This window comes from Schistocerca serialis, chromosome 11 (assembly GCF_023864345.2).
Source record: "Schistocerca serialis cubense isolate TAMUIC-IGC-003099 chromosome 11, iqSchSeri2.2, whole genome shotgun sequence".
In the NCBI taxonomy this organism is placed as follows: domain Eukaryota; kingdom Metazoa; phylum Arthropoda; class Insecta; order Orthoptera; family Acrididae; genus Schistocerca; species Schistocerca serialis.
In genome coordinates, this window is record NC_064648.1 from 183,482,493 (window position 1) to 183,505,275 (window position 22,783).

Here is a 22,783-nt window from a genome sequence, read left to right on the forward strand (position 1 = left end):
TCAGAACCGATGAGGTGCTGACAGCATAATCGCTGGTTTGCATCTGATCGGATGCTATCCCCGTGTTAGCAAGGCTACGTAATGTGTAATCTCTGTCTCTGTCTCTGTCTCTCTCTCTCTCTCTCTCCCCCCTTCTGCTACTGGGATAAGGATAAGGATACACAAAGTCGCTTGACGTGACATGTAGCTGCCATGTTGCCAACCGTGCAATTCTGCCATTCTGCATGTCCGTGAACTGAGGAATCTTCGGAGGATGGCCCAAAGGAAAGATACTGAACTGGTATTAAGGATGCTACATTTTCAAGTGCCAATCTGGTCATAATAGGTTTTCCACGATTTGGTGCTCCATTCAACCAAATGTCAGTATGGTTTGTTTCCAGAGGGTATTCGATGGACTTCCTTCGCGCTTGTCTGTCACCCTTCATTGTGAGCTGGAATCTCTAATTTCACCATTAGGGTCTTCTTGCAAAACACGAGGTGATACTCCCCTCTACAGTTGATACACCGCTCCCAACGCCGCTTCCAGTTCCGGAGGCAGTCTTGGTACGCCTCTTAATGGAACGCGCGAAGCGCTTTCTGCGAATTTTCTTTTATCTCGTCTATAATTGCAAATGCTGGTCCTTTCAACGGGGTTTTGAACTTTGGAAGTAAAAAAAGTGGACAGAGCCCACATCTGGAGAGTACTGAAGATGAGGCAGCACAGTGATTTCGTTTTTTGTGGAACAGCCACGCACCATCATGGATGAATGTGCGGGTGCGTTATGGTGATGCGAGAGCCACGAATTGTCTCGCCACATTTCAGGCCGTTTCCTTCTCACTTCTTCTCGCACGCGTCGCAACGCGTCCCGGTAGTACCATCGATTAAGAGTTCGTCTCCCTGTGGCAACAATTTACGACGAACTAATCTTTCAGTGTCAAAGAAAAGTACCAGCATTTCTGTGACATTTGACCTGACCTGACGAGCATTTTTTGGTCTCGGAGAATCTTTCCCGACCCATTTTGGAGACTGAACCTTGGTCTCAGGATGAAAACCTTACGGTTTTCGTATTGAGACCCACGTCTCATCAACAGTTGTGATTCTCTTAAGAAACATCTCGTTCTCGTTTGGGCGATCCAAAAGCTCTTCGCAGGTTGCCAGGCGAAGGTCTTTCTGGTCTGACTCACGAGCGGTGAGACGAACTTGGCGACAACACGGTGCAGTCCAAGATGCTGTGTCAGGATTTCGTGACGTGGTCCAGCTGAAACGAACAGCTGTTGTAACGTGACAGTAAACAGGAGTGAAGTCTGTACATCGTTGAACATGGTTTCCTCTGTAAAACTTGGTCTACTAAGTCCGCTCTACAACCTCGAGAAGTGTGTAACGTGAATTGTGAAACACCCTGTATAAAGCTTCTGCATATGTGAGCGCTTGCAGTTGTTGCCTGTGTCCGCTTATCAGTGCAGGCGGTAGACTGTGTCTGGCCGTAGTGATGTCGCTACTCGCACCCAGCTTGCGGCTTGCAGCTTGCGGCTTCGCTAACGCTTGCGCCCGCCTGCCTCTTGCCGTGCAGAGTCGCTGATGCCGATGGCGATGGAGTCCAGAGGGAACGTGTCTGCAGGAGCAGCCCAGACGCCGTCGTCGCGGTCCGGCGCCCAGAGCCTGCAGGACGTCTGCCTCACCCCGGGCTGTGTGCACGCAGGTCAGTACTCCTACTGAGCTCACTCAATACTTACACATAGAAATCTAGTAAATCTTTTGCACTTGGGGCTAAGAGAAAATATGCCTTGTAACCAATGTACCTGGCGACAACAGTGACTTCGTGATAGAGTTCGTGCTATGTGTAGTGAGAGGCAGGGAGAGTGGGGTATGAAAGAGAGCAAGGGAAAGTCTGTGTGTGTCTGTGTGTGTGTGTGTATGTGTGTGTTTGTAGAGAGAGAGAGATGCAGAGCTGTGAAGAAGAAAAGATCAGTGCTTTTTTTCTAAAAAAACGTTTGAGGGTACTCCGACATTGAATATAATTCAGCGAAAATTATTTATAACTGAAGCGTGGGATGCCACCCATCTGTTTTCAGCCATGACGTCATCAACATGCCTAACTAAAAAAAAAAAAAAAAAAAAAAAGTATCGGACTCTTCAGTTGATGTGTGTGAGAGAGAGGGGTGGTTGTGTGTGAAAGAGAAAAGTATGTGTATGTGTCTGAGGGACAGAGTCAAAGTGTATCATGAGTTTATATGTGAGAGAGAAAAACAGTGTGTGTGTGTGTGTGTGTGTGTGTGTGTGTGTGTGTTAGCAACAGAGAATGAGTGATTTTGTACATGAGGGAGAGAGACAAAAATGGCTCAAATGAAGCAGGCGATACCGAGAAACACACAAACATACAAGACAATGTGGTATCGAACACTTCAGTTTACATCACCTCAAATGAAGCCAGCGATTCAGTTGTGAGAACGGTTGCCGCAGCTTCGGAATTCTTGGAACAGTCAATGACATCGCTTTTCCCACCAAAAACTGCACTGGTATCGTTCGTATTGCAATTACCAACACAAAAAAATGAAATAAAAATTTACGTCCGTGAAATGAATCTTTGCCACTCTTCCAAGTTCTCAACATCGTAAAAAATTACTTTGTCGACGAAGAAGTTCACTGGTACGCATCCTCCAGCGTTCCCCCAGAAAAACAGCACTGCAAAAGATGAATTTCCTTGTGTGGTAGAGAAACAGAAAAAGTGTGTGTGTGACGGGTGGGGGGGGGGGGGGGGGGGCTTGTCCGCATGTGTCTGTTTGTGAGGGGTGGTTGTATGTGAAAGAGAAAAGTATGTCTATGTGTCTTGAGTGTATCATGAGTTCATATGTGAGAGAGAAAAAGACCGTGTGCGTGTGTGTGCGTATCTGAAAGAGAGGAAAATATGGCATTGTATCATGAAGCTAGATATAGACTTATATGCTACTGAAACTTTTCATGTGTGCAACAGCAGTCCCTGAGGTTTCAGGAATGCAATCAGTACCTTAAAGTGTCAGCGTCTGTGGCAACATGGTGCAGAAGAAACGTAAAATTTTTTTACTCATTATTAAGTTAATACAAAATCTGCACATCACATTCTTCCTCTCAGGATAATGACACTTTTTAGTATTACTCTTGCTCCACTCAGTTGTTGTTGTGGTCTTCAGTCCTGAGACTGGTTTGATGCAGCTCTCCATGCTACTCTATCCTGTGCAAGCTTCATCTCCCATTACGTACTGCAGCCTACAGCCTTCTGAATCTGCTTAGTGTATTCATCTCTTGGTCTCCCTCTACGAATTTTACCCTCCACGCTGCCCGCCAGTACTAAATTGGTGATCCCTTGATGCCTCAGAAGATGTCCTACCAACCGATCCCTTCTTCCAGTCAAGTTGTACCACAAATTTCTCTTCACTCCAATGCTGTTCAGTACCTCCTCATTAGTTACCTGATATACCCATCTAATCTTCAGCATTCTTCTGTAGCACCACATTTCGAAAGCTTCTATTCTCTTCTTGTCCAAAATATTTATCGTCCATGTTTCACTTCCATACATGGCTACACTCCATACAAATACTTCAGAAACGACTTCCTGACACTTAAATCTACAGGGTGTTACAAAAAGGTACGGCCAAACTTTCAGGAAACATTCCTCACACAGAAATAAAGAAAAGATGTTATGTGGACATGTGTCCGGAAACGCTTAATTTCCATGTTAGAGCTCATTTTAGTTTCGTCAGTATGGAGCACGTTATCATGATTTCATACGGCATACTCTACCTGTGCTGCTAGAACATGTGCCTTTACAAGTACGACACAACATATGGTTCGTGCACGATGGAGCTCCTGCACATTTCAGTCGAAGTGTTCGTACGCTTCTCAACAACAGATTCGGTGACCGATGGATTGGTATAGGCTGACCAATTCCGTGGCCTTCACGCTCTCCTGACCTCAACCCTCTTGACTTTCATTTATGGGGGCATTTGAAAGCTCTCGTCTACGCAACCCCGGTACCAAATGTAGAGACTCTTCGTGCTCGTATTGTGGATGGCTGTGATACAATACGCCATTCTCCAGGGCTGCATCAGCGCATCAGGGATTCCGTGCGACGGATTGTGGATGCATGTATCCTCGCTAACGGAGGACATTTTGAACATTTCCTGTAACAAAGTGTTTGAAGTCACGCTGGTAATGTCACGCTGGTAATGTTTCCATTCCACGATTAATGTGATTTGAAGAGAAGTAATAAAATGAGCTCTAACATGGAAAGTAAGCGTTTCCGAACACATGTCCACATAACATATTTTCTTTCTTTGTGTGTGAGGAATGTTTCCTGAAAGTTTGGCCGTACCTTTTTGTAACACCCTGTATACTCGATGTTAACAAATTTCCCTTCTTCAGAAATGCTTTCCTTGCCATTGCCAGTCTACATTTTATATCCTTTCTACTTCGACCATCATCAGTTATTTTGCTCCCTAAATAGCAATACTCATTTACTACTTTAACTGTCTCATTTACTAATCTATTTGCCGGAGCATCACCCGATTCAATTCCACTCCGTAAGTGAGTGTAGAGTGGTGTGAGGTGAGGTACTGATTTGCGGTGCGGTGTCTGCCCGGACAGCGTCCGAGGTGCTGGACAAACTGGACCCGTCGGTGGACCCCTGCGACGACTTCTACCAGTACTCGTGCGGCAGCTACCTGCGCACCACCAACATCCCGGACGACAAGTCGTCGGTGAACACCTTCTCGGCCATCAACGACCAGCTGCTGGAGAAGCTGCGGACCGCCATAGAAGAGGAGGACACTGAGGGCGTCGTTCCCAGGAGCTTCCAGCTGGCGCGCAAGCTCTACAGCGCCTGCATGAACAAGTGTGAGTACTCGCCACGCCTCCCAGCTTATAGCTAGAGTTACCCACTGCCAGGCGCCAAGCACTCTTATCTTCCCCACCTACTTCTTCTGCTCACAAGGGAACCTCCCCATCGCACCCCCCTCAGATTTATTTATAAGTTGGCACAGTGGATAGGCCTTGAAAAACTGAACATAGATCAATCGAGAAAACAGGAAGAAGTTGTGTGGAAATATGAAAAAATAAGCAAAATATACAAACTGAGTAGTCCATGTTCAAGATAGGCAATATCAAGGACACCTGAGCTCAGGAGCGCCGTGGTAAGCGTGAGCAGCTGCGGAACGAGAGGTCCTTGGTTCAAGTCTTCCCTCGAGTGAAAAGTTTACTTTCTTTATTTTCGCAAAGTTATGATCTCTCCGTTCGTTCACTGACGTATCTGTTCACTGTAGTAAGTTTGGTGTCTGTGTTTTGCGACCGCACCGCAAAACCGTGCGGTTAGTAGACGAAAGGACGTGCCTCTCCTATGGGAACCGAAAACATTTGATCCTCTACAGGAAAACACGTCTGATATATTCTGTACGACACTGGTGACGGCATGTGCGTCACCTGACAGGAATATGTTGTCGACCCACCTAACTTGTACACTTGGCGAATGGGTAAAAAGATTCTTCTACCTTGCCCGATTTCGGTTTTCTTGTGGATGTGATAATCACTCCCAAAACAAGTGATGAAAATAAAATTTAAACTTTTCACTTGAGGGAAGACTTGAACCAAGGACCTCTCAATCCGCAGCTGCTCACGCTAACCACAGGACCACGGCGCTCCTGAGCTTACACTATCCTTGATGTTGCCTATCTTGCGCATGGACTACTCAGTTTGTATATTTTGCTTATCTTTTTCATAGTTCCACACAACTTCTTCCTGTTTTCTCGATTGATGTGTGTTCAGTTTTTCAAGACCTATTCACTGTGCCAACCTATAACTAAATCTGAGGGGGTTACGATGGGGAGGTTCCCTTGTCAGCTACAGGTTCGCCTTTCAGGATTTGCCAAACTACTACTGGATGGTGCTAATGCAATGTGACATGCCAGTTAATAAAGTATTAAAAATTTTTCAAGCTTCCAGCCACGTCAAATGGTGTATTGTTGACCTTATGGACGACCTCAAGTTGATTCCGTATTTCTCGATTTCCGGAAAGCTTTTGACACCGTTCCTCACAAGCGAGATCTATTTACGAAATTTCAGTCACCAACTTTCTCTTCCGAATGCGAAAATATTTTGTTGAGCCCAACCTACATAGGTAGGAATGATCATCAAAATAAAATAAGAGAAATCAGAGCTCGAACACAAAGGTTTAGGTGTTCGTTTTTCCCGCGCGCTGTTCGGCAGTGGAATGGTAGAGAGATACTATGATTGTGGTTCGATGAACCCTCTGCCAAGCACTTAAATGTGAATTGCAGAGATGTAGATGTAGAGTAATCCTGAGCCACTGTGCAGTGGTGGCCATTGTGCAAGTGATGCTATTCGCCCACGAGACTCAGAGGGCCATAGACACGGGTTCCCAGCTAGATGCCGTGTTTGTTGACTTCCGCAAGGCGTTCGATACAGTTCCCCACAGTCGTTTAATGAACAAAGTAAGAGAATATGGACTATCAGACCAATTGTGTGATTGGATTGAAGAGTTCCTAGATAACAGAACGCAGCATGTCATCTCAATGGAGAGAAGTCTTCCGAAGTAAGAGTGATTTCAGGTGTGCCGCAGGGGAGTGTCGTAGGACCGTTGCTATTCACAATATACATAAATGACCTTGTGGATGACATCGGAAGTTCAGTGAGGCTTTTTGCGGACGATGCTGTGGTACATCGAGAGGTTGTAACAATGGAAAATTGTACTGAAAAGCAGGAAGATCTGCAGCGAATTGACGCATAGTGCAGGGAATGACAATTGAATTTCAATGTAGACAAGTGTAATGTGCTGCGAATACACAGAAAGAAAGATCCCATATCATTTAGCTACAAAATAGCAGGTTAGCAACTGGAAGCAGTTAATTCCATAAATTATGTGGGAGTAGGCATTAGAAGTGATTTAAAATGGAATGATCATATAAAGTTGATCGTCGGTAAAGCAGATGCCAGACTGAGATTCATTGGAAGAATCCTAAGGAAATGCAGTCCGAAAACAAAGGAATTAGGTTACAGTACGCTTGTTCGCCCACTGCTTGAATACTGCTCAGCAGTGTGGGGTCCATACCAGATAGGGTTGATAGAAGAGACAGAGAAGATTCAACGGAGAGCAGCGCGCTTCGTTACAGGATCATTTAGTAATCGCGAAAGCGTTACAGAGATGATAGATAAACTCCAGTGGAAGACTCTGCAGGAGAGAAGGTCAGTAGCTCAGAACGGGCTTTTGTTGAAGTTTCGAGAACATACCTTCACCGAAGAGTCAAGCAGTATATTGCACCCTCCTACGTATATCTCGCGAAGAGACCATGAGGATAAAATCAGAGAGATTAGAGCCCACACAGAGGCATGCGGACAATCTTTCTTTCCACGAACAATACAAGACTGGAATAGAAGGGAGAACCGATAGAGGTACTCAAGGTACCCTCCACCACACACCGTCAGGTGGCTTGCGGAGTATGAGTGTAGATGTAGATGCTTCTGTCCTTATGTGGCCGTGCTACTGGTAGTGATGAAGCGTCATCTGTTTTAAATTCACATGCCCTTCAAAAAGTGATTGCAGTCACCATGTGGCCAGTAAACTAACTTCTCCAGCACTGGCAAAATTTTTTAGTTCTGAAACTTTTGCACTGATTTCTTTACCCCTCAGATCACTTTTAGTCTATTCTTGCAGCCTCTGCCACAAAATATATAGAAGACAGACTGGGCATATTCAGTACGTCATTTACTGTGGCATACACTTATGCGACGTTCTGGAGATAGCAACTTTCTGTGTAGCCAGGTGAAAGCTTTACACTATGAGAAATGCATTGTAATAGCGGAGCCTCGAGGAGGTTGGTGACAGTCCCCTCACTTACATTGAGGGTGAGATTACAGGGTGGTTCATAGGTGTAGAACCACACTAATGAAATAAAAGCGGGTGGATAAAAAGAAAGTTAAAGTGAGATGAATGCAACTAGCAATTCTTGAATGGAAAGGTGGTCATGGGACACAGCAGACAGATAGAGAAGTACATGAGGAAAACAATAGTACCTTTCATTTGAGGATAGCTTCATTCATTATCAAATTATGTCCCATTTTGCACAGAAGAAGGCAAACGCCAATGACAACACACAAAACCTACAGGATTGGTTACCAAGCGAGGTACTTGCATTTGGGAAGATGATGGTTCAATCCCGTGTCCGGCCATCCTGATTTAGGTTTTCCATGATTTCCCTAAATCATCCCAGCCAAATGCCGGCATGGTTCCTTTGAAAGGGCACGGCCGACTTCCTTCCCCGTCCTTCCCTAATCCGATGAGACCGATGGCTTTGCTGTTTGGTCTCTTCCCCCAAAAACCCAACCCAGGATGTGTTTGACGTATTGTCCAACACATTGTAAAGCTGTTGTTATCTGTTTCACCCATTCCTCATGAATTTTGACCAACACATGTATCAGAACGCAAGCAAAATGGCTCTGAGCACTATGGGACTTAACTTCTGAGGTCATCAGTCCCCTAGAACTTAGAACTACTTAAACCTAACTAACCTAAGGACACCATACACATCCATGCCCGAGGCAGGATTCGAACCTGCGACCGTAGCGATCGCGCGGTTCCAGACTGAAGCGCCTAGAACCGCTCGGCCACTCTGGCTGGCCGCAAGCAAAAGTATGAAGAATCCACTCCTTGAGGCGTGCAAGGTGTCTGATTTTCATGGCATGCAGAGCTGCTTTCACATGTCCCCAAAAGTAGAAATCAGGTGGACGTAAACTGGGGAATGTGGCAGCCACTCCATTGGTCATCTACTACCTATCCATCTCCACGAAAACTAGATATGCAGGTATGCCCAGGCAGCTAGCCCCTAATGATATGAGGCACCATCGTGCTCTTAGTGTACAATGAATGAAGAATGGCACAACAATACGGTATCTCCATATTCCACACCAAACTGTCATTGTTGATGTCCCATCTACCTTCGATGGATCCCATGAGTGTTGAATCTGACCAGTGTCGGTAAATCTGTTTATTTACATCTCCATTTACTTAAAAATCACCTTCATTCACAAGCCACATGTTGTAAGGGAAATTAAAGTTTTTGTACATTCTGCAAACTGAACTGACAGTCTGAATCGTGCTCTGTGGTGTGTTCTAACATTTATATGTGACCAAAATCGTCGTTATTGATGTGTGGCTGACCCCAGTCTTCTCCAATCTTGGATGAGAGGAGGGTTCTGGACTGTTACTGAACCACCTGTAGCCATTTTCAATCGTCCACTTTCAATCTGTCTGAGACAATCAGTTACACAGAATTTTGCAAGAAATTTGGATAGTGGGTGGTCTCTCTGGGTAATGTTGGTTGAAATCCTCTGTGATAACACATGCACTCCTCTCTCCCGATATCAGGACAATCCCAATTTGTTCAGTTTCACTTAACGCCATGGCCAGATTTCACAACACCTGTAAAGATGAAATAGCGGTCATAACTTGAGACTGGATAGAACTATGCTCAAATGAAACGCGCTATTGTTTTTCTTGCACAATTCTCTCCATCCAAAACAGCGGCTTCCAAAATAGCTGCCATGTTGGTAACATAGCCCCACAGGTTCTCCCCTCTCTCCCGTCTCACACTAGGGCCTACTCGATTTTAAATCTCTATTTATACACCTGTGTTTCTTTTACAAGTAAGTTTCCACTCCTGTGGACCACCTGATAGATGCCTTGAGGCCTTCGATGCCAGTTCAAGCACCTCTTCTAGATATCACAGTAATCAAACTTTGATGGTGCGGCAATTGGATACCATTGCAGCCGTTCTGGGTAGCCATTTGATTAACACTAGATGCTATGACAGCCTTGCTTTCGGAAGACCCTTCAAGGCCCCTGGAAACACCTCTCTATACAGGGTGTTCCATTGATCGTGACCGGGCCAAATATCTCACGAAATAAGCGTCAAACAAAAAAACTACAAAGAACGAAACTTATCTAGCTTGAAGAGGGAAACCAGATGGCGCTATGGTTGGCCCGCTAGATGGCGCTGCCATAGGTCAAACGGGTATCAACCGCTTTTCTTTTTAATAGGAACCCCCATTTTTTATTACATATTCGTGTAGTACGTAAAGAAATATGAATGTTTTAGTTGGACCACTTTTTACGCTTTGTGATAGATGGCGCTGTAATAGTCACAAACACATGGCTCACAATTTTAGACGAACAGTTGGTAACAGGTAGGTTTTTTAAATTAAAATACAGAACGTAGGTGCGTTTGAACATTTTATTTCGGTTGTTCCAATGTGATACATATACCTTAGTGAACTTATCATTTCTGAGAACGCATGCTGTTACAGCGTGATTACCTGTAAATACCACATTAATCCAATAAATGCTCAAAATGGTGTCCGTCAACCTCAGTGCATTTGGCAATACGTGTAACGACATTCCTCTCAACAGCGAGTAGTTCGTCTTCCGTGATGTTCGCACATGCATTGACAATGCGCTGACGCATATTTGTCAGGCGTTGTCGGTGGATCACGATAGCAAATATCCTTCAATTTTCTCCACAGAAAGAAATCCGGGGCCGTCAGATACGATCAACGTGCGGGCCACGGTATGGTGCTTCGACGACCAATCCACCTGTCATGAAATGTGCTATTCAATACCGCTTCAACCGCAAGCGAGCTATGTGCCGGACATCCATCATGTTGGAAGTACATCGCCATTCTGTCATGCTCTGAAACATCTTGTAGTAACATCGGTAGAACATTACGTAGGAAATCAGCGTACATTGCACCATTTAGATTGCCATCGATAAAATGGGGGCCAATTATCCTTCCTCTCATAATGCCGCACCATACATTAACCCGCCAAGGTCGCTGATGTTCCACTTGTCGCAGCCATCGTGGATTTTCCGTTGTCCAATAGTGCATATTATGCCGGTTTACGTTATCGCTGTTGGTGAATGACGCTTCGTCGCGAAATAGAACGCGTGCAAAAAATCTGTCATCATCCCGAAATTTCTCTTGTGCCCAGTGGCAGAACTGTACACGACGTTCAAAGTCGTCGCCATGCAATTCCTGGTGCATAGAAATATGGTACGGGTGCGATCGATGTTAATGTAGCATTCTCAACACCGGCGTTTTTGAGATTCCCGATTCTCGCGCAGTTTGTCTGCTACTGATGTGCGGATTAGCCGCGACAGCAGCTAAAACACCTACTTGGGCATCATCATTTGTTGCAGGTCGTGGTTGACGTTTCACACGTGGCTGAACACTTGCTGTTTCCTTAAATAACGTAACTATCCGGCGAACGGTCCGTACACTTGGATGATGTCGTCCAAGATACCGAGCAGCTTACGTAGCACACTGCCGTAGGGCATTTTGATCACAATTGCCATACATCAACACGATATCGACCTTTTCCGTAATTGGTACACGGTCCACTTCAACACGGGTAATGTATCACGAAGCAAATACCGTTGGCACTGGCGGAATGTTACGTGATACCACGTACTTGTACGTTTGTGACTATTACAGCGCCATCTATCACAAAGCTAAAAAAGTGGTCGAACTAAAACATTCATATTTCTTTACGTACTACACGAATATGTATAAAAAATGAGGGTTCCTATTTAAAAAACGCAATTGATATGCGTTTGACCGATGGCAGCGCCATCTAGCGGACCAATCATAGTGCCATCTGGTTTCCCCCTTCAAGCTGGACAAGTTTGTTCATTGTAGTTTTTTTCGTTTGATGCTTATTTCGTGAGATATTTGGCCTGGTCATTATCAATGAACCACCCTGTACACTATGGTAGCTGTCTGTGGAGAAGCCCAATTGGAACATTTATTGTACGTACCTTCATAGCTTTCTGTAGAGACCCTCTTTGAACACATTCTGTTCTTAGGAATTTGCTGTGAATGATGTTTCGTCTACCACACCACAGAAACCAATTATTTCCTGAGTGTTCCAACCATGTTGTTTTGTTTTTACTTTCTTTTTGATGTTCCTACCACAGTTTGTTTCCAGTGTTGCAAAGCCTTCCCATGCTTAAAGTTTTCCTGTCTGTAGTCAATAGTCGAGTCATAGATGTAGAGTCTGGAACAGGGTAGATCCCTTGCCGCATGCCGGGTGAAGGTCGGTGTCGGTGGCGGTTCAATCTGTTGACGATCTCCTTGTGGGTTCCCGCAGCACTGATCGAGTCCCGTGGCCTGGCGCCACTCCAGAGGGTCCTCAAGGAAGAGCTGGGTGGCTGGCCCGCCGTCGAGGGCGACTCCTGGGACGAGGCGAGCTTCGACTGGCGGCAGAGTGTCTACCGCTTCCGCAGGGCCGGCTACAGCGTCGACTACTTCATCGACTTCTCCGTGGCCACCGATGCCCGCAACTCCACGCACCGCTCCATCAACGTGAGTACAGCTGCACACCGCAGTCCACTGAACCCGTGTCTAGAGATTTACGACGCATTAGGCAGTGAGACAGTCTGGTTCTGCCTGCCTAGTAAATGACAATATATGCTCTTGGCCATTAAAATTCCAGTATCCGGAATGGTAAGTGTTAATGAAATTACTTAAAAATTGAGACAAAGAAATGAAACAAATATAGAAATAATTCAAACCATTCTATCTCTCATGTGGCTGGCTTTGTGTGTGTGTGTGTGTTTCTCTGTGTCAGCCCATCATCTTCCTCACTTCGCTCGCTACCTGTTGCTTTACTTATTCTCTCTTCCCCTCTCATCCTTTCACTTACACTCCTGTGTATTTTACTCACTCATTCATGCTGTGTTCTATAATTTCTCTCTCTCTTTTCCTGATTCTCTCTCTCTTCCTTTCTTTGACCCTTTCACTCACTCACTGTCTGTCGTTTACTTCTTCACTTCTTTTCTCTCACTAATGTTTCATTTCTCTTCTTCTTCCTCTGTCTTTTCATTTTTTTCACTCTCCCTTTGCTTTTTCTTTTCCCTGACTCTCTCTCACTATAACTCTCTGCCTTTTTATTTCTTTCACCCTCTGTTTTTTAATCTTACTCTGCATCTCTTTCTCACACCAACTTCTCTGTCTCTTTCATTCTCTCCCTCTTGGACTTTTTTTCAGTTCTAGTCTCTTTCTTCCTCTCATTCTCCATATGTCTGTTCCTCTCTCTTGCTCCTCCTCTCTCATCCTTCATGTCTCACTTCCCTTCTTCGTCCCTTCATCTCTCTCTCTCTCTCTCTCTCTCTCTCTCTCTCTCTCTCTCTCTCTCTCTCTCTCTCTGCCGCTCTTTCACACACTGCCTCTCCAGCTCTTCTTTCATCTCCAACTTACTCTTTGTCTCTTCACTCTCTCTCCTCCTTCCACTCCCTGTCTCTCCTCCTGTCACACTGTCCCTCTCATTCCACCCCCCCCCCCTTTTTGTAGCTGTAGGAGGTGCTAACCCATCCTTCTTGTTTCTGCAGCTGGACCAGGCGTCACTGGGGCTGAGCCGCGAGTTCCTCGTGAAGGGCCCCTCGGACAAACTGGTGGATGCTTACTACCAGTACCAGGTGGACCTGGCAGTTCTTCTGGGTGCCGACAGGGCACGCGCTGAGCGCGAGCTCAGGCAGTCCCTCGAGTTCGAGATAACTTTGGCCAATGTGAGTAGTCCAAATGCCTTACTGCATCTGGTTCAAGGAACACATTGCACCATTGTCATGCCAACTGTAAAATAATCCTTCTAATTTGGTTACAAGATAGATGACAAGGTGAAGTATGATTAATTTCATTCGTAATGTGCAGCAGGCATGTACAGAAATGTTACTATTTATCATTTTTAATGTAATACACATCATAAAAACACCATTAACCTTAACTGTTCTCTCAAATGGTTCAAATGGCTCTAAGCACTATGGGACTTATCATCTGAGGTCATCATTCCCCTAGACTTAGAACTACGTAAACCTAACTAACCTAAGGACATCACACACATCCATGCCCGAGGCAGGATTCGAATCTGCGTCCGTAGCAGCAGCGCAGTTCCGGACTGAAGAACCTAGAACTGCTCAGCCACAGTGGCTGGCTAACTGTTCTCTCACTGTGAGCTTTGTATGAAGGACACTTTATCACAGCAGCATTTAATTTTCAATAAATTGCAAGGGAAATTTAATGTCATTGATATTCACAACATTGCTTTTTCATATATTAATTTGGCAGCCATAAACTGGAGTTCAGCATAAATTTAGATGTCTTCATCTTTGGAAAATTGGAAAATACTCGTAAGGTCTTATGGGACCAAACTGCTGAGGTCATCGGTTCCCAAGCTTATGCATGACTTAATCTAACTGAAACTAACTTACGCTAAGGACAACACACACACACCCATGCCCGAGGGAGGACTCGAACCTCCGACGGGGGGGAGCCGCCCGGGCCATGACGAGACGCCTCAGACCACGTGGCTACCCCGCACTGATGTTCATCCTTATTTTTGGTCTTATAACTTTGCTGCCAACAAAAATTAAAAAAAATTATTATGAAAGAATTGTCACCAAACGTATTATGTACAGTGCACCAATTTGACACTATACACACATGACTGTCTCACCATTGGTGATGTAGTTGTAATAGATAATAGATAACTTTATCTCATCTGGTTAGGAAAGATGAAACACTTACACCAGGGTGTCACAAGTGTGAACAGTTTTATTTTGGGATAGGTGATATCTTAAAATACCTTACCATTCAGTGCATTCCTCGGCCCCACCTCGACTCGTGTCCTCCACTTGTAAGAACAACTGTTCTTTCTAAAAAAAATTGTTTTGAAATGTTTCAGAACAAACTCTAAGTTAAGTGCAAATGAGATGGCCAGTGGCTTATCTAGATGAAATGTCATTTCATACCATATGATTCTGTGAGTAAATGGTAGTAAAGTGGGAAAAACTCAAGTTTACGAGTAGTTTGCTCGATTTAAAAATGGTGACATGTGGATTGATGACAAACTTCATTCTGGGAGTCGATCAGCTACACGAATCACTGAAAATACTGAGAGAGTTTGAGAGCTTGAGCTCACATACCGTCAATCAAACCTTTTAGTTGGATGTTTTAAGAAGATGGTGCGACAGTGTTCGTCAAAAAAGCCCTGATTTGTGGCAGAAAGGAGACTGGTTCTTCCATAATGACAATGCACCTGCAGACAAAGCCACCTCTGTTAGACAGTTTTTTTGGCTGAAAATGGCACAGTTCCACTGCCCCACATACCTTACTCGCCTGACCTGGTTCTGAGTGACTTATTTCCATGCATGAAAAGAGGTATGGAAGCACACGATTTGACAACATTGAAGAAGTCAAGGAAAAAATGAGAGACGAGCTGTCAGCTATTTCTAAAGAAGATTACAAAAGAATGAAATTTTCACTCTACAGCAGAGTGTGTGCTGATATGAAACTTCCTGGCAGATTAAAATTGTGTGCCGGACCGAGACTCGAACTCGGGACTTTTGCCTTTAGCGGGCAAGTGCTCTACCAACTGAGCTACCCAAGCATGACTCACGCCCCGTAGAGCACTTGCCTGCGAAAGGCAAAGGTCCCAAGTTTGAGTCTCGGTCCAGCTCATAGTTTTAATCTGCCAGGAAGTTTCATGATTACAAAAATTTTTTGAACAGTGGAAGCACTGATGAGACAATTGTATTACTTGTAATGGAGAGTATTTTGTAGGGGATAAGGTCTTTTTGTAAACAATTTGAGAAGTTACAGGTTTTTGAAAATAATTCCTTCCCCCCCCCCCCCCCCCCCCCCCCAATCTCATATGCTGTCGCTGTCCCCTTTCCTGTAAAAATGATGGTGATAACACCCGGTCTTTGTCTTCAGTGGGATTTTCCAGAGAATGTGATTTGAGGATCTACTAGCGTAGCTTGCATTTTATGCAAAAGGAGTGAACTGTAGGTAGACCTCAGCATTCGTCTTATCATCTTATAACATTGGAGTCAGTCATTACTTGCCTTTGAAACTATCGCCAACCCAACTTTCAAGGTCTTGAGATCAGTTGTCATTAATTATGCAATATCTTCATTTTTAATCTGCAGTTAAGAAGCAATTCGGCCTCAGAATTACGGTACTTTTCTTGTAGCCACATAGAATAGACTGTACGCAATGTTAGCGGTCCTGACACAGTCGCCGCCGGCCCGCAGATCTCCCTACCGAGCGAGAAGCGGCGAAATGTGACGCAGCTGTACAACCCGCGCACCGTGGAGCAGCTGCAGCGAGAGTACCCGTCGGTGCCGTGGCTGGAGTACCTGCAGAAGCTGCTCCCGCCGCACGTCACCATCTCCAACGACGAGTTGATCGTCGTGTCTGTGCCATCCTACCTCAAAAGCCTCGAGGTCCTGCTGAGCCACACCCCCAAGAGGTACGTCACAGCCAGGCTGTCGGCGCACTTGCGGACACTGCGGATGCTAACCCTTCTGAACAGCCTGCCCGATTGCCGACATCAGCTCGACAGGAAATAAACGGAGAACACGATACTACTCACACGTCTCATACCGCAACACAAATACGACATATGAAGGCGACATCAGCTCAACAGGAAATAAATGGAGAACACAATATTACCCACGCATCTCATACCACAACACAAATACGACTTATGAAGGTGACATCAGCTCAACAGGAAGTAAACGGAGAACACGATACTACTCACACATCTACACATCTCATACTGCAACACAAATACGACATATGAAGGCGACATCAGCTCAACAGGAAACAAATGGAGAACACGATACTACTCACACGTCTCATACAGCAACACAAATACAACATATGAAGGCGAATTTAGCTCAACAGGAAATAAACGGAGAACATGATACTACTCACATGTCTCATACCGCAACACAAATACGACATAAGAAGGCGACATCAGCTCAACAGGAAATGATACTACTCACATGTCTCATACCACAACACAAATACGACTTGTGAAGGTGACATCAGCTCAACAGGAAATAAACGGAGAACACGATACTACTCACACATCTACACATCTCATACTGCAACGCAAATGCAACATATGAAGGCGACATCAGCTCAACAGGAAACAAACGGAGAACACAATACTACTCACACGTCTCATACCGCAACACAAATACGACATATGAAGGCGCCGGTTCTTAATCCCAGGATCTTTCACCTGCAGTGTGAATGCTGTGCTGTGCTGTACGTAGCTTTTCGTCTTGACGAAAAAGAAGTTTTAATGTCTCTATAGAAGTCCGAAGTCACTCCAGTAGTCTGTTTACAAATATCTACTGCTTCATGGCTACTCTGTAAATCCCACTTAAGTGCCTGGCAGAGGGTTCAACAAACCCCCTTCAAAATAGATTTCTATTATTCCAGTCTTGAACAGCACACAGAAGAAACAAAAGCCTATAAACTTGCCGGGCATGCTCTGATTTCCCTTATTTTACTGTGATGATAGTTTCTCCCTATGTACATCAGTGTCAACAAAATATTTTCACATTCGGAGGCGAAAGTTGGTGATTGAAATTTCATAAGAAAATTCTGCCACAGCGAGAAATGCCTTTGTTTTAATGGTGTCCACCCCAAATCCTGTATCATGGTTATGACACTCTCCAATCTCCTCCTCTTTCTCTGTCCATCTCCACCCTCCTCCCCCCCTCTTCCCCTCTATCTGTGTCTATCTCCTCCTTCTCCTTCTCTGTCTGTCTATCTCTCCCTCCCCCTTCTCTCTCCACATTATCAACCCCATCCCACTTTAAGGTCGTTGCTTCATGCGCCCGTAGTGTTTCATTGCAGGTGCGTAATATGTGTTCCAAGTTTAGTTGAAATTGAACTTTTTACCCACTGCTTTGTCCACATATACACATGTTACATATATTTAACATACTTCACTTCTATCTCTAAAGAATTTCACCATGCAGTTTTGTTGCCATGCAGCTTATTGTCTGTGACATCTTTTCTCTTGACGAATGTGCCATACAATGATATAATGTTGCAGGTACATCCAGTGGTATATGTAGACACATTTTCTAAAATGTGTTGTGATTTTAGTTAGTTATAATGAAGCAGTAAATTAATACATCATGTACGATGCAGCAGTTTTTCATATATCTCAATGTTTATGACATCGAATCTCGTGAACTGTGTGTCGTACAATGATGTATTTTTGCAGGCACATTCAGTGGTATATCTGAATCCTATCTGCAAAACATGTTTTGAATTTTGCCTTGTAAAGATTTGAAATTACGTGTAAAATATGTTGCAAATTGCTAACTGCTCTCAGTCTCAAATGCTGGATGTATACAGTTTGGCGATGTGCATATTGTGAGCTAAAAATGCACTTCTTCCCACTTGAATTTACACTTCTTCCAGGGTGAAAAACATGCTTTTTCCACAGATAAGTGACAGTATTCCTTCCCTCGGAGCTGTAAAAATATCGGTCCTTTGAATTGTAAAGTGTGGAACTCCAGGGAGCGAAAAACCTCAGAAAAAAATTTGGAATGATTTGTGACATGCAGAAACATTTAAGCTGCATATTTTTGTATTACGATATACTGCATACTTGTATTCATATTAAAAAGACACAGATTCAAATTCCACCAAACACAGCTCTTTACTTTCCGAAGCACTGCAATCTAGATTGAAGATTGCTTTCGTAAGCCAATTGTCGGTTATGTCACGTGATCTCGCTAGCCAATGGCATCAGACACTCGGAGCATAGGAAACTTGATGTACCAGCCAGAAGCAACATCACTATTAAGTAGTGTGAACACACAGATAGGACAAGTTAATGATTTAAATTAATGTACATAGTGTAGCTACGAGAAAAGCTAAGCTTTCACATATGTTTTGTGTGTGTGTAACACTTTACAAAACACCACACAAATGTACGAGTAAAATTTTACGTAATGGCAATGTTTGGCCTTTTGTGCTCGAAATTCTTCTAAGTGGGTAGCCGTCAGTGTGTTAAGTTTGAATGAGAGTCAAATGCTCTGTGATGTAAGAAATTCAATGCACATTCACACGCGTAAATCATCTTGCGTAAAGGGAAATGTACTTTGAAATTAATGCTTTTCAAAGCACCATTTGCAGTATTTTCCCACAACCTGTTAGAAATAGTGTTACCATTCGTGTGCAGCTACGATGGCGTAGGAAGCTCGTATGCTCACACATATATAGTATTAAGAGATCTTACGTGACCTCATAAATGAAATAGGATACTCTAGGAGCACTGTAATTTTGTGAACCCTACTAAAATTCATAACTCGGCTTAAAGTGCGCATTCATGTATCCAGATTCACAAGAAGTGGGCCCCAACCGCTTTTCGGAGCGATATGCAGATGTAAATTTTCTTTTAGTACTAATACTGTATTATCTCACGTTTGGTACTTCATTATGGCATAATGCCATATGTGCCAGAAGACTAAAATGTGCACTTGAAATTCAGTGAACAGTTGAAACTAGCCAATGGTGCAGAAGCACTTTGTTTCTAATAAATTGACTGCCTCTGGGGAAAAGATTAATAAAAGCCACATTTATTTAGCAAACCGACAAAAATAACTTTATTGTTCTGCAAGGTGATTAATGCTTGACTGCCAAAAACGTGGGAATAAAACTAAATCAGAAAACTGAAACTAGTAACATATTCTGTAATTATGTGCATGTCTTTTAATTCACTTGATAGCTCCCACCTACAGAAATCCGTTTAGTTTTCATTTGATATGAGAAGTATAAACAGAGGAGAAACAGCAAAATCACCAAGTGTAAACCAGCTTACCTGCAGACAATCCTCCAGCCCCACTACAACCCAGACCGCTATGCGCATGCACGAATCTGACAGCTTGGGCGCGCCAGAAAAATTATTCGCTCCTTGCTGCTACTGCTGATACGGCTAACAGCCACACTTCACAAGTAGCCGGAAGCCGGAGAAGGTTCTGCCCGTATGCAACTCAACTGCACGTGCCCATGGGCCTGTGGGCAACTGCTCAAACGAACTTAATGTAAACAGTCATGACGTCACCCTCGTCAGCTGCAGTTTATTGTTATGAAGTATTTCATAGTTTTTGTCCTGAAGACTTTGTCCCATTTTACTTTGTATCAGTTCTTACCAGTCAAAATTACAAATATTTAGCTGAAGACTAAAATAATGAAAACTTCCCAGAATTTTTAAAAATTCTCGGGTTCCTTCCAGATGAAAAACTTCCGGGGGTTTTCCCAGATTTCCAGAGTGTATACACCCTGTATTATACATTATGGATGTTAACGGTTTCACCAAAATACTTTTTTTGAGGGGAGTGGGGTGAAGAGGGGTGTTAGAACCCAATGATGCTGTTCCTGTATCCATCCCTGATCCAGTGTGTCACATAATTCCTTATTAATGTATCGGATCCGCTGTATTTGGTTGTAGGGTGCCAGTAGTAACCTGAAGATTCCTGTTCGAGTCTCGTATGGTTCGCGGGGAGAACGACTGCCGGAAAGCCTCTGTGCGTGCTCGAATCTCTCTAATTTTACATTTGTGATCTCCTCTAGAGGTATAAGTAGGGGGAAGCAATATATTCGATACCTCATCCAGTAACACACCCTCTCGAAACCTGGACAGCAAGCTACACCGCGATGCAGACCGCCTCTCTTGCAGAGTTTGCCACTCGAGTTTGCTAAACATCTCCGTAACGCTATCACGCTTACCAAATAACCCTGTGACGAAACGCGTCACTCTTCTTTGGCTCTTCTCTATCTCCTCTGTCAACCCGACCTGGTATGGGTCCCACACTGATGAGCAATACTCAAGTATAGGTCGAACGAGTGTTTTGTAAGCCACCTCCTTTGTTGATGGACTACATTTTCTCAGGACTGTCCCAATGCATCTCAACCTGTTACCCGCCTCACCAACAGTAAATTTTATATGATCATTCCACTTCAAATCGTTACACACGCATACTCCCAGGTAATTTACAGAAGTAACTGCTACCAGTGTTTGTTCCGCTATCGTATACTCGTACAATAAAGGATCCTTCTTTCTATGTATTCGCAGTGCATTACATTTGTCTATGTTAAGGGTCAGTTGCCATTCCCTACACCAAGTGCCTATCCCCTGCAAATCTTCCTGCATTTCACTGCAATTTTCTAATGTTGCAACTTCTCTGTATACTACAGCATCATCTGTGAAAAGCCGCATGGAACTTCCGACACTATGTACTAGGTCATTTATATATATTGTGAAAAGTAATGGTCCCATAACACTCCCCTGTGGCACGCCAGAGGTTACTTTAACGTCTGTAGACGTCTCTTCATTGAGAACAACAAGCTGTGTTCTGTTTGCTAAAAATTCTTCCATCCAGCCACACAGCTGGTCTGATATTCCGTAGGCTCTTACTTTGTTTATCAGGCGACAGTGCGGAACTGTATCGAACGCCTTCCGGAAGTTGAGGAAAATGGCGTCTACCTGGGAGCCTGTATCCAATATTTTCTGGGTCTCATGAATAAATAAAGTGAGTTGGGTCTCACATGATCGCTGTTTCCGGCACCCATGTTGATTCGTACAGAGTAGATTCTGGGTTTTCTAACAACCCTACCACAACAAAGGTCAAAATTTAATAATGATTGTGGTGTTGCTCACTGTGGTAAATACTGCATTTTCGGGCAACAACAAAGTTATTATGTGGCAGGTGTCATTAGAGGACAGTTAATAAAGTGATTTCATGTAATAATGAATAAACTAGGCACTCATCTTTTCGCGTTTCCCATGCTGGTCTCGTTGTGAACTCGTGGCTCAATCGTCGAAAATCTAGGTGGTGATGATTCCAAGCTCGGATGCAAAGAGGCCTAGGTTTTATTCTGCTATATTCAAAAGTTTCACAAACCATTCTTGAAAATTGGACCTATTAATGCTGGCACAATTGTGATGTAAAAAAATAATCAGCACTCCGAATGTAAGTTACACTTCCTTTTTATTGCTTTTGTTGCAATGTCACGTAACACACAAAACATCACTTCACGATACAAAACATACTTGAAAACATCTTCCTCACTGTTAAAGTTCACATTTTATAAGCTGACTGCATTATGCGTCTTTCCAACATGATGTCCAAGACTTGACTTTCTCAAAGTACCTCTACGTTAATGAAATCAAACCTGAATGTTGTCTCAGAAACATGTGAACTACTTTACAGAAACACAGTAGAGTATTGCTGGTATCGAGAGGTTCAGGTGAGCTGCCGTAATGGTTACGTAATTCGAGTACCATTACAGTTTCCAGAAATGACACGATACGTGAGCAAAAAACGTGTTCTAAAATTCTACAACAGGTCGACATCAGAGATACAGGTCTACAGTTTTGCACATCTCCTCAACGACCCTTCTCGAAAACTGGAACTACCTGCGCTCTTTTCCAATCATTTGGAACCTTCCGTTCCTCTAGAGACTTGCGGTACACGGCAGTTAGAAGGGGGGCGAGTTATTTCGCGTACTCTGTGTAGAATCGAATTGGTATCCCGTCAGGTCCAGTGGGCTTTTCTATTCCTCGGACACTTATTTCGATGCCAGACATTTTTTCACTTGTGCGACTCGAGAATTACTTGTCCGTCAGGGTGATGGCCAACTACGTGATGTGGCGAGCGGCCGGCGCTTCGGTCACCTACATGACAGAGGAGCTACGCAACCGCCAGCTGAAGTACCACTCGGCCCTGTCCGGCAAGACGGAGCGGGAGCCCCGCTGGAAGGAGTGCGTCGACATTGTCGCCGGAGGGTGAGTGTTATTTGTCCGAATCTACGTACTGGGAAATACGTGTGTGTATTTTCCGGCATATAATCGTGTCCCCGTCAGGAGATACCCAAACCCACAACTCCTGTGCA

General features: G+C 44.1%; 1 protein-coding gene across 4 annotated transcripts in view; it reads left to right on the forward strand.

The window, feature by feature from the left end:
• Window positions 1–22,783, forward strand: part of LOC126427381 (neprilysin-2) — a 617,471-nt gene that overhangs the window by 524,861 nt on the left and 69,827 nt on the right. For 3 of the 4 annotated variants that reach the window (XM_050089730.1, XM_050089731.1, XM_050089732.1), the window contains 6 exons: window positions 1,551–1,679; window positions 4,601–4,849; window positions 12,168–12,382; window positions 13,408–13,584; window positions 16,108–16,325; window positions 22,518–22,676. In XM_050089730.1, the coding sequence (XP_049945687.1) occupies window positions 1,551–1,679; window positions 4,601–4,849; window positions 12,168–12,382; window positions 13,408–13,584; window positions 16,108–16,325; window positions 22,518–22,676 (1,147 nt within the window). The remainder of the gene's footprint in view (window positions 1–1,550; window positions 1,680–4,600; window positions 4,850–12,167; window positions 12,383–13,407; window positions 13,585–16,107; window positions 16,326–22,517; window positions 22,677–22,783) is intronic. The other variant, XM_050089733.1, reaches the window with a different exon arrangement.